At 40.0% G+C, this 12,953-nt stretch overlaps 1 protein-coding gene across 2 annotated transcripts in view; it reads right to left on the reverse strand.

Moving 5' to 3' along the window:
- Positions 1-12,953, reverse strand: part of RASGRF2 (Ras protein specific guanine nucleotide releasing factor 2) — a gene marked incomplete at both ends in the record, with an annotated part of 216,684 nt that overhangs the window by 21,528 nt on the left and 182,203 nt on the right. For both annotated transcript variants that reach the window (XM_084233297.1, XM_084233296.1), the window contains 2 exons: positions 2,141-2,253; positions 11,364-11,470. In XM_084233297.1, coding sequence (XP_084089423.1) covers positions 2,141-2,253; positions 11,364-11,470 — 220 coding nt within the window. The remainder of the gene's footprint in view (positions 1-2,140; positions 2,254-11,363; positions 11,471-12,953) is intronic.

A 12,953-nucleotide genomic window follows, 5' to 3' on the forward strand; every position in this document is an offset into this window, starting at 1 on the left:
TCACATATTACATCAAGTGATCTTCACAACAGCCTAAAGAGGTAGGTATTATTACTATCAACCCCATTTTATAAATAAAGATGCTGAGGTTTAGAGAGTTAAGACACTTGACAGTTGAAAGGGGTTGATCCAAGATTTAAACCTATGAATTCCTGCATAAGCTAAAATCAGACACTGCTTGGTGTTATGCTCCCAGGCTGCACCATCTTCTGAAATTTCTATTCCATATAGGCCTTATATATCTAATTCCCAGTTATTTATTCAGCAAAGAGAATCAGTGCATCTTAAGTCTGTCAAATTATAAAGATCTGAGATAGTCTTTAAGTAAATCTTACATATGCTCTGTGAAGAATCATAATGCTCTGTGAAGAATCATCACTAATTAGTATTTTGGCAAATAGGATTCATCTTAAATACCAACTTCACTTCACTGGTCATGCCAGTCAATTGAGTTCTGAGCTCACCTACTGGCAAGCAAAGTTCTCAGAATTGATTGATAATTTCTGGCATGGGTGTTTTAAGGGAGAAGGACAACTTGAAGACCTCATATTGCTCGATCCTAACAGTCTTTCCCAGTCTGAACAGCTAAACTTCCCTGCCTGCTATTCAGTCAAATGTAGTTTTTAAATATCTATGTTTTAATAGAAAGAACCAACTTCTTATAAGGAGATCATTATGTTGGATTGAGGGCCCATCCTACTCTAGTGAATGAGGAAGTTAGGAAATGGGTACAGGAACTTAGCTAGAATCAGGGGGAAACCCAAGCCCAGGTGTCCTAAGCCCATTTATCCAAATAAATAAGGAACAATCGGTTGGAACCAGGTACCCCTCCCAAAGCCAAAGTGCACTAAGCCCCATTTATCAATCTGAATAGGGAAAATTGGTTGAAGTCAAGGTGCCCTCAACCCAGTAAAAACTGAATGTTCAGAACACCAACACAGTATCACAGTGCTAACGCTACAGACCAAAGCTGATTTGACCCAACTATAGACCAAAGCTGATTTCGAGAAAGCAGGCCAGGAAACCTGGGAGACCCACTAGGCCTCAGTAACCTAGGAAACCTGACGGGCCACAGCCAATCAGCAAGGGACACAACGCCAAGACATCCAATGGCCATAATCCCATTCCTTGCCCACTATACTCATAAACACCTGCTTCTTGCCCCCTCAGTGGCTAACCACTTCGGACCCCTCTCTTCTCAGAAACCTCTCCTGTCCTAATTCATGTGTTAATAAATCTCTTGTTTTTTCTGCCTAACTCTGATCTCCACTTTGAATTCTTCCCTTGTCAAGACAATGACCTCATCTTAACCAATTACATTAGCAATGGCCTTATTTCCAAATGAGATCTCATTTACCAGTCCTGCAAGTTAGGACTTAAATTTTTTTAAATTAATTTATTTATTTATACAAGCACTGGGTACAGTTAGAAGCATGGGAGGGTGAGAGAATCCACCAGAGCCAGAGTGGGAAGCGGAACAGTCAGACTGACGAAGTACACTGCTGAGGGGAGCAGCGGGTATGGCAGGAGAGGTCTGCGCACCATGTGGGACCCTCGCAGGCGGCCAGGGATCGAACCAGAGCTGCAGAGGCTGCGGGCAGCTTCACAGCCCAGTGCTCAACCGCTGCGCCACTGGGGAGGCCCAGGACTTGAATATTTTTGAGGGTTTGGGGGGAAACAGTTCAATCCAAAGCGGTTTCTAGACCAAAGACAGATCTAGCATAAGACTCTCACAGAAATACTAGTTGCTCGTAAACATGAGTGCTTGATAAACAATTAGAAACCACAAGAGGAAAAAAAAAAATCTCTCTGCAATGCCTGCTGAACTCTCAGAAGATCAGAACTTCTTCCTTTCAGTGTTGGTTCTACAATAAACCACACACATTTGTCTGCCCACAAAAACAGAACCAATTGCATTCCACACAAGTTACATCACCCAGTCCGAGTTTTCCTAAACCAGCAGATCCCTTCTTGCCCCAGGAAATAGAAGATTATGAGCATCACTTTACCAGTGAAAACAGAATCCCTGCTGCCCACCGGCATCAAAAATGTATCCCCCTCTGGATTGGTGGAACCTTATTTTCTATGAACACAGCACAAATCAACAACATCATTCGTAGGCATCAACAGTTGCCGTTACCTCAGGATATTCGCTGTGGCTTTCCTTTCTTGGGGAAGAAGATCTGGATCTCTCAAAACTTCCTCTAGTAAATTTAGGACATTCATCTTTAGTTCATTGTTGAGTTCAAAATCCTACAAAATAAAATGAATCTTTTTAAAATTTAGTTTTGAAGGGTTTAGCTCCGTAACATGTAACAGCATTCCTCATGGAACCTAGATGCTTCTCCCACCCATCCCAGAGATCTTGATTTAATTTGCTTGGGATGGGGCCTGGTTGTTGGTATTTCCAACAGGCTCCTTGGGGAATGAGACTTCCTCAAAGAGATATGTGCCTCTCTTAGCCTAGAACAGTACACTGTTATGCCCATATTTATTTCTACTCATCTTGCAGATACAGAAGGTGATATACATTCTTCAAGGAGCCTTTCTTAGTTGACCCAGTGGAGGAAGGAGCTTTACCTTGGTGCCCCTATCATTCCCCCTGTCATAACTAACTGTATTATAGGAGATAATCAAATTATCTGGTTTTCCTCTGGACCATAACTAAGATCAGGCACAGAGGTAACAACAAAGCAAAAAAAGATTTTTGCAAGAATAAAATCTGTCATTTGGGCAGTGACTTGAATGAAGAACTTCAATATAGATATGCTAAAAGTTAAAGAATAAATGATGCCCACAACTGATGGGGCCATGAAAAAAACACACAGGAGTGAGATTTGAGGAACATCCACTGAGCAAAGTTTGGACAATATGGGCATCAAAATGGATGTTGGGGATGTGTAATAACCAACTGAAATAAAAGAACCTGCAAGTCTCTACTGATGTTTACAAATAAATACATGAATAGATACATCCATAAAGAGGGTAGAAGAGAAAATTATTCCTTATAGTGGCTCTCCAACTAATAAATGCAAGGGAATAAAAGAGCTAGGATTATGTACGAGCTGAGAGCATTGTATTAAGTTAGAGTGTCCTGAATTTGGTCATTTTACTGACCTAAGAGTAGGTCCTTGTTCTTCCGGTGTAGAGGAGAAAACAAACATGATAAACATGTTAACTATTAGCAACTTGAATGTATATCATTTTTTTATCCTCCCGATTTAAAAACTCTCAAGGTAAAAAAAGAATCAAAAGATAAAGCAGCATTTCTCACACTCTTTTATTAAATGTATTCATATAAAACATCCTGAGATTGTTAGGTATTCAAAAGTGAAATGCATGCTTCAAAGTTCTGCTTTCAAGGACCTTATTCTAATAGACTTTATCTTCGTATGTACACGCAGAAGTGTTTATTTTCCCTCCTGTATAAAGTTACTTAAACTACATTTTAATTTTAAGTAATTCTGAAGCATTGACATTTCTGATTTTTTTAAACAATTGGAGAGAACATTGTTAATTGCAATGAATTCTATAAAAAGGAAACAGCACATCATTACTACATTTAGATTAGAAGCAAAAATGTTCATAATTTCACAAATTGTAGACAGTAGAAAACTCTAATCTAATTTGATTAAGTATTTTTGTGCTCAGTTTGGAGGAGATGTGTGTAATAAATTTTCTTCGTATTTCACTCTCTGACAATCAGTACCATTTCTTTGGGAACAGGACCCAATGGGACCTACAGCAACTCACATACTATATTTTATCAGTTGTAGGGCTTTAGAAGATTATGTCTTCCTAAAATTTCACCTACCCAACAACTTCTTGGCTAATTTTTCTTTTTCAAATGTATGCAAGAAGAGAGAAATATCTCAGTACAGTTTTTTTTTTTTATTTGTCCTACCTTCTACCCATTGCAAGGTAAAGAGAATGATATTTGGAAACAGTTCCAATCTCACCTATATATTAATATACTACCACATGTTTGTCAGCCACATGTTTGACTGTTTTCTTAATGAATAGTTGATATTTATTAGACAACTTGGTCCTTCTGTATCTGTGTTGAGTCTCTAATGATGCAAATAATCTGATTATCATAAATGGATTAGTGTGAAGGACATCAGGCCAGTGTGTCAGTGTGTCGACATAGCTGAGGACTAATTAGTAGTTTAATCAACAAGCATCATTGAGCACCTACTGTGCCCCATACTGGGCTCCACAGGGGGGCTTCTAAGACCTCAGGAAGCAAGTTGTTTGAAAGGTCTTGTTAAGGAAAACAGAATGTAATTTTATTATACTCAGCTCTGGGAAGACCATCCTTTGGAATACTTGGTGAAACAACCCAGACACTATTAAATGTGTGCTGAATGGTAATGGAGAATGTTCACTCTACTGATGACGTAGTTGAACATAAAGCAGAATTGCTCACGGTAGCTGAGTGTGAAATGTCAGAATTCTCCCTTGTAATTTTCCTTAACTCTTGCACAGGTTTTTACAATGCTCAAAATGACTTCCTATATAGGATTTCAGTTCTTCCTCTGCTGACATCTGCTTCCTCTGGTTCTGACAAGGTCAGAACCAAGTTTTCTTTTCATACATTAGCCACTGAGACCAAACAGTTGTGATTATATGAGCTGAGATGAGATGAGATGGTTAAAGAGACGGTAGCATGGGGACCAGTGCACAGGTATTCCGTCTGGCCCCAGTAAGAGTTCTTTACATCTTTACATCAGACTATCATGTACCCAGAAATTACTGCAGAGAGTGATGCAGCCAGTCTGGGATGGGGATTGAGATTCTGCTTTTCTACTGCTGATGCTAATGCTAATGGTCCCATGATTTTACACTTGGAGTAGCTCACACTTTACACTCATTGTTCATTAAAATTTTTTCTCGTGTAGAAAACAACTCCTCAATATCTGACTCAAAAATCTGAATCCTTTGCTTTATTACCTACTGTAAAATTTTATTTTTTTAACAATGCATGTAAAAATGCAGACTTGGCCATCGAAAAATTCTTATTAAAAACACAGTCACAATTCAATAAAAAGAAATCTGAAGCAGTTAAAAGACAATTGTCCTGTTTAAATCCAGAATAAATTTGGCTGACAGTCATTTTATAATTATCTAGAACCTAATTTTGGGCTACATTTCCCCAGGCCCTGAAATGGAAAAAGGAGAGTGCTAGATGGTGGCAGAATCTCTCCTTTCAGAGACAGCAATCGGGCGCCCACAAGATGGCGCTCCTGGGTCGTTCGGATCCTAGGGAGTCAGCAGCTCCTTTAGGTTGGACCTGGCCTGCTGGTGTGGAGGGTTGTGTGCGGAAGGTTATTATGCAAGGCTGTGTGCTGAAGCTTCATGCTCCACTTGAGAGAACCTTGAGTGTCTCAACTGGAGCACCCAAGAGTACCTGAGACATTCACTGAGGTTATCACAGAAGCAGCTTATTTAGTTTAGCCTTTGTTTTCCAATTCATGAAGCAGAGGTGAGGAGACAGATTAGAAAAAAGACATCAGCCTGCTTTCACAGAGAGCCCAGAAAATGTGAGACGTTGACATTTCAACCTCTAAAATGAGACCATCGGTCTTAATCTTTTAACAATTATTGAGAACCTCAACATACATGGCTCCAGGGGAGAGGTAGAGCAGTAAAGGAAACATCAACCAAAGAAATGCAGGGACAGAGACCTGGTTGGGGTGGGGATACCTAAACACAGATGAAAGTCGGTTAGTGCCCACTTGAGTCTTAGGAGATGGGCTGGGACTGGAAATGCAGATCAGGGAACCACCAGCCAGGAGGAGACAGTGCAAACTGTGTGTCTAGAATGTAGAGTGGCACACAGCAAATGCTTAGGAAGAAAAAAATAAGCAACCAGTGAAATCCTTCTGGAGAGATGTGTAAAATGAAAATAATTGACCAAGATTTTGTTGACTCAGACATTCATAAATGATTAAAAAAGCCAATGTTTTCCCTAGGTGAGTGAAGAACTCCTGAGCTAATTATCATCTGGTAAGAGTTTGCCACATGCTAGGTGATGGTTTAAACGCTTTATTGCATAATTGGTTATATAATACAGAGAATCTAATCATCTTGTGCAAAGCCACACAGGTAGCAAGTGGCAATTGGAGACCTTGAACCCAGGCAATGTTGGCTGAAGCCTGAGTTTTTAACTGCTATACCACACAAACACTCCAGAAAGAGTGGTGACCAGGGAGTTAGTACTGGTGTCTTGGGCATCAAATATGATGCATTAAATGGTGCTGAATCTGGAACTATTTCCCACCAATACTGACAACTGTTTGAGAATCATCTTGAGACTTGGGTTTCAAGGCCAAATAAACTAGTTTGTATTAATAAGACTAGATCAAGCAACCAAAAAAAAAAAAATATGAGGCAGTAAATCAGTCTCCAACACTTTAAATGTAATCCCTATTGATGGCTTAGGCATTTCAGAAATTACATTCATTCTTTCAGGAGAGCAGGGTAATGATTAGTAATATACTACGTCTGGCCAAGTGGACTCTAGGACATCGGGAAAATCTGATTCAATAAACACAATTTGAGGGTAAAGAGAATTATGACAGTAATTTTCTCACTGTAATAAGTACAGTGTATTCCTAGCAGTGGTCATTGCTTTTAAAAGGAAGGTGGAAATACCGCAGAAGTGGTGTAAAAGTACATCAGTAATTTTAAAACCTGGACCAAAGGGCTCATAAATAAGGGGTTTAGGATATGCCAGGCTCAAAAATAAGAGTCCAAGGTTTGACTTAATAATATTCGAGAAAAGGAAAAGCATGCTACTGTTTTCTGATTTCTTTGATTACAGAAGATGAAGAAATTAATTTACGTTGAGAGGTAGATTTAGGTTAGCTATGGACCATTTTGTCTAGGGAAACAGATGCAAGGACCTGAATGACCTTCCTAAGATCAATGCAAGTCAACCTCAACAGGTCTGGAGTTGTCATTTTAATGAATGACAGACAGCAAGCATCTAAACCAGTGTAGCTTGCAGCTCTTTTGAGGGTGGGGGCCTTTGTTGTGAACTTGAATATTGACACCGGATCCCAGAGGAGACTGTGCTGGCTAAATAAGCTTGCATGGGAGGCTGTGCACAGCACCTGCTCGGCCTTGTCTACCCACCACCACCCTGATCTGCTGCCTATGCGCCTTTTCTGGGCACCAGGACTCTGAATCAGGGTTTCTCACATTGCAAAAGTGAAAGGCAGGGTTTTTCAGCATTTCCCATCATCGACTACAAAAATAGTTTAAAAGAATTTTCATTTGTACTACAAAAAGAACAACCCAATTGAAAACAGGGAAAGAGCATTAAGAATGGAATCGAGCCCTAAAAAAGCCATATTATAATAATCTAAACTTTCAGTTATGTGTTCAACACATAACTGTGTTGAACAATAATAAGGTTCTAGAAAATTCAAAGAGGAAGAGAATCTATAGGAAATACATACCTATCGATCACATAGGTTCTTATGCATCAGAAAAAGGCTAGTAATACCAGATATAATTAAATCCCGTATTGGGTAAGAAGAAGTAATCCTGGTGGGTCCTTAAAAATGAATGAATGGACAAAAGTTCCTGGGAGGGTACAAGACTTTGAGAAAAGTGGTAATAAGTATCCAATTCTTCTAAAACTGGCAGTTTGGGAAATTAATTTAGCAGATGTGAAGTGGGAGGCTACTGGGAGAAGGCACAATGTAAAATGTGGAAGATACGTTAGAACAAAAATAACTGGGAAGAGGCAAATGGCAATGAATGACACCAACTCAGTGAGAAGGAAAAAAGCCATGCATGAAATAATTTGTTCTATCATTTTCTAACGAATGACTGTGCATTTGAATGACTTGCTAAAACAGCCTCTAAACCTGAACAGCTGGGCTTGTGAGAATTTTAAATAATACCCTGTAACCTTGAAATTAGATAGATCCCAAGTTTATATGTCTCAGTTTCAAAAGAGAATGAGTTAGTTTAAATCACATTTCTCAAAACAAAGGGTGAAATAAAGTCAAACCAAAAAATTAACCCTTGAAAGCTGACTGTGGAATCCAGGCAACAGAGGTGGGGGAACAAGAGGCGGGGAGGTGGGAGGGAGAAGGGATGAGAACAAGAATAAACCAGAGACACACTACAGAGGGGGAGGAGGGAGTAGGATCAAAACAAGGGGGGTGGGAATTGTATGGGGACTATAACCAAGATGAAAATGCATACATTGTGCAAAAATGAAAAATGATGTAAAAAAAATACATAAAATTTTAAAAAATTTGAAAAAAAGAAGGGGAGGGAGCACAAAGGTCTGTGGAGGTGGACTGTGGGGTCTTTGGTGGTGGGCAACATCTGAAGGGGGAGCTCCTACACTCACAAAATGCAAAAAAATGATGTAAATAATATTAACTCAATAAAAAATACTTTTTAAAATGAAAGAAGTACCACAGGGGGTAAAAAGTATTTCTCAGGAAAAAAAAAAGTGGTAATTTTTACAGATTCTGTGTTTTCCATGATTTCTATATAGGTCGCTAATAACATGGATTGTACCTTTCAAGACAATGATGAAGACTAGAGGGAAAAAGAAAGGTTGGGAAGAGTCCGTTTTTAATTCTGGCTTTTAATATTTTTATTAATGCCATATGCCAAAAGAGTACCTTTAGGTAAACTTGAATAAAGACTGCAAGAAGAGTTGTTACTCCTCCTTTAGTCACCACAATAGTCACTTGCATAGAGTCCATTGAATCCAGGTAACACTCACACCTCTTCTGCACTCAAGCATCTCAGTCTATGTCCCATCAGTGAGAAGAGGTGGCAGGCACATGCCATGGTCTCCAGCACCATAAGCTGAAACCAACTCTGTGTACCCCAACTGTTCCCCAGCCCCTTACCAAGAGCATACCTGGACTTGCTCGCACTGCTCATCTTGGAACCCAAATGTCTTAGTTAAAATGGATGTCAGTAAAAAGAAGGGAAACCAGGAAAAAAAAAGGCCTAACAATTGACCATAAGTGGAAGCATTGCAGAAATGTCCTGCAGGTCAAGAGCTTACTCAGAGGGTGAGGGAGAGATCACCGGGATGAGGAAGGGGCAGGATGTACAAGGATGAGTTTATACCAGAACAACTGGAAGCCAACCATGATTTCCTCACTGATGTCAGGGAAGGTATAAAAGATAAATGAGTAAGTGGGAAGAACTTCCTTTGGCATATCAGGGTCTAAATTTTACCTAACAGCCGTGTCAGGAAAAAAGACTGAATACCGGAGCACTCTGGACCACCAATATACACTCCCAGTCCAACAAAGGTCAACAAGTGGAGATTCCCAGCGTGGCCACTCGAACTGGAACTGAGGACCATGCTCTCCCACGTCTGAGCACATCTGAAGTAACAGGTTGCAAAGTATCTGAACTATTTGAACAAAAGCTAACAGGGTGCTTTAGGGATTCGAATGAAAGGTTGCCAAAATATAGTCTTAATAAAGAGATCCTTATCTTCACATCCATCCATTTTCTATTGCAGCAGTGTGGTGCTATTCAACCTAATATTGCTGGATGCACTGATGCCTGCAATGCAGCTATTGGTCAGATGATAGTGCTTTTCCAGCATATTGTAAGATGCATTTGTGGTACTTCTCTCACTACGATAAGATTCATAAATGAGTTGGGATTCCTGTTTGAAATCATTAGAAAAAAAGGGCTCTGGGCATGGAGAAAAGGGAAGTGGGGCAAATAAGGAAGAAAGGCTAGAGGGTTTTGGAGGGAAGATTTAGAAGAAGGAGGGAAGCTGAGGCAGCTAAACCAGGCCTCTGATTCACAGCATGACTACACGAGTCTGGGCATGAATTTGCACCAACCAAGCTGATATTGGGGGGAAAGTGGAGCAGCATCTGCTCAGCCTGGTCTCTCTCTCAAAGCTACGCTGCATTTCCGAAGCCACTGTGGGCCCCAGAAATTATAAGTCAAGGCCCCAAGTCAAAACGCCAGAGAGGAATGGGATGAATGGTCAAATATGGGAGAAATCTTATTATCATATTCTATTTGCAGATGGCAAAAGGTACTTACAGGCAGTTTGCTGAACAAACAGAGAAGTGGGACTAGTCATTTCCAATACATTCAGGATATTTCTCGGAACCTGAGTCATATTGATCCAATTTTATTTAAGATGTATAAGATAAAAATTTTGCATCCTGTATTTAATGTGCTATATTTACTGTTCCATTAAAATTAATATCTAAACTTTCTTATGAGCTTGCTAGTGATCCAACCCATAACCCACCATTTCCAATTAGTGAATTCTGTTCTCACAGGGATTTCAAGGGCCTGGCCCTCTGTGAGCCTATCTGATAGACTGTAATTACCAAAAGCATTGTGGCAGCCCATGCTGACTTCTGAGAATGTAATGAAGTGAAACCAGAATGCCTTGCCTGTTTCTCTACTCATTAGCTAACTCACATTTCATATTTTACATCTGATCTGAGCCACATAGGACCCACCCCCTTTTGTCTCTTTAAAACTCTCCCTGTAGGGTGCTAGCCAGACACAAGTCCGGTACTCTGCCTGTTACCTGCAGCAGGTGAGAAGAGCACACTCATGCTTCAAAGCAATGAGGCAAAAGGGCATTGCTTTGAATTGTGAAATGGGTAAAAATTGAGCAAATTTACACTGAAAATACACAGATAACATATAGGTAGGTGTTCCATCAATGAGAGACAAGGTAAAGTTAAAAAGTCGAATTCATCAAAGCGCATACAGTAAATATCTACTGAATCAGGTTGAGAAAACACCCCCTGACCGGTTATCAGAATGTCTGAGAATAGAGTGCTGGTCACCTCCAGGGTTATCTGCTGCTTACCTCTAGGGGACATCCCTGCAGCTGGCAGCATTGCACTTACAGACAGAGTTCTAGGGAGGATGCTCCTGGATGGCACAGTTCGGTGGCCCTGTTATGGATCCTGTGCCCACAGGTGGGTGCTTTGGGAGCTGAGGGAAGGGGGAATCCTGTATCACCCTCCCCCGCCCCATGTTATGTCATTTGTAGATCTGAAACAGTGGGTATTGGCAATACATGTGCATTTACTTTGATTTGTATGCATACACTCCTATTTTTCCCCTTCTTATGTTCCAATTCAAGTCTTCAAGCTCTAACTTGAAAGAGTCAGGACATGATTTATATGTGTAATGACCTAAAATGTTGACTATTCTCCACCATGTAAAAATATACATTTGTAGAGGCATAAACCTATAATCTCCAAAGATAAAATATTACCAAATTTGCCTCAATAAACACAATTTGAAAGACAATTAACAACCAAAAAAATTGATTTTTAAAAAATCCTTGAAAGTCATTCACAAGGGCACTGAGTTACCTGTGCGTGCTTGGAGACCCAGTGACGGAGGACATTCAGCACTCTGTTGGTGGCTGTTCTCCGTATAATAAACTCTTTATCACACGTTCTCTCTGTGTTGTTAAATCCTTAGGAGGAAAAGAAAACACACACATGTTGTAGTTAAAGCCAGACCCCAAGGAGCCAAAAATGGACACTCACTTCAGGACATTCATCAATGAAACTCACAAATCACACAAGGAGGTATCAGGGGCTTCAGACTGTTGTGAAGCGCTCTGATTACCTATACTGATTACCTATACTCTCAGCTGTGGCTTCACGGTGTGGTTACAGATGCAGTCAAATAATGTGTGCATATTTACTGAGGACCACGGATTAAAGCCAAAGCTGGTCTATTGACACCTGCCTTATGCCTTGGCACTTTAACCAAGGAGTTTTAACAAACTGAGTCAGCAAATTATAAAAATTTATATTTTTGTCCCAAAGTGATTTTATAACCAATAACATTTTCAGTCTTTACAGATGGATGAGCCCATGTTGTGGCCCACTGATGATACATATGCAGGCAAACCTTGTTTGATTGTGCATCACAGTATTTTTGGTTTTTCTACAAATTGAAAGTTTGTGGCAATCCTGCATTGAGCAAGTCTATCGATGCTTTTTTCCAATAGTACATGTTCACTTTGTGTCTTCATGCCACATTTTAGTAATTCTTACAATATTTCAAACTTATTTCAAACACAACAGAATATAGTATCATATAAATATAATTTTTTATATGCACTGAGAAAACAACACATTCCTGTGAGTTGCTTATGGCAATATTTGCTTTATTGCAGTGGTCTGAAACCACAATCAGAATATCTCTGAGTATATCTGTACTGTAGTGTGAGCCCATAAACTGAGAAGCAGTATAGCATCATAGTTAAAAATATGAGCTCCTCAGCCAAACTATCCTGGTAAGTTATTTCATGTATCCAGTGGCCAATTCATGTCCTGCATGGGAAAATAAACATACCTATCTTATAAAATATTGACACACATTAAGCATTTAGAATGGTAACTGGAAAATGGGGAGAGTTCCATAAATGTTAGCTGTTATTACACTTTGGTATATTGGTTCAGAGACTTCAAGTCCTTTCTATATTAGCCTATATCTCTATCTTGGTCACAATTTCACTATCAATAAACTATTTTAGTATTTTTTTTTAAATATTTATTTATTTATTTATACAAGCACTGGGTACAGTCAGAAGCGCGGGAGGGTGAGAGAATTCACCAGAGCCAAAGCGAGAAGAAGCAGGCAGAAGGAGCAGAGCAGGCAGAAGGACCGAAGCACACTGCTGAGGGGAGCAGCGGGTGGCAGGAGAGGTCTGCACGCCATGTGGGACCCTCCTCCAGTGGCCGGGGAGCAGCCGGGGATCGAACCGGTGCTGCAGAGGCTGCGCGCAGCTTCGCAGTCCAGCGCTCAATCGCTGCGCCACTGGGTAGGCCCTATTTTAGTATTTTTCTACTGACTTTCTATTTTAAAAGGTTTTGCTTTCCAATCATAATTGACACATTTCCTTTCAAAATTAATTCAAGCCTTACATAACTTCACTGTCAAATTTT

Source organism: Talpa europaea (genome assembly GCF_964194135.1).
Source record: "Talpa europaea genome assembly, chromosome: 5".
Taxonomy (NCBI): Eukaryota; Metazoa; Chordata; class Mammalia; order Eulipotyphla; family Talpidae; genus Talpa; species Talpa europaea.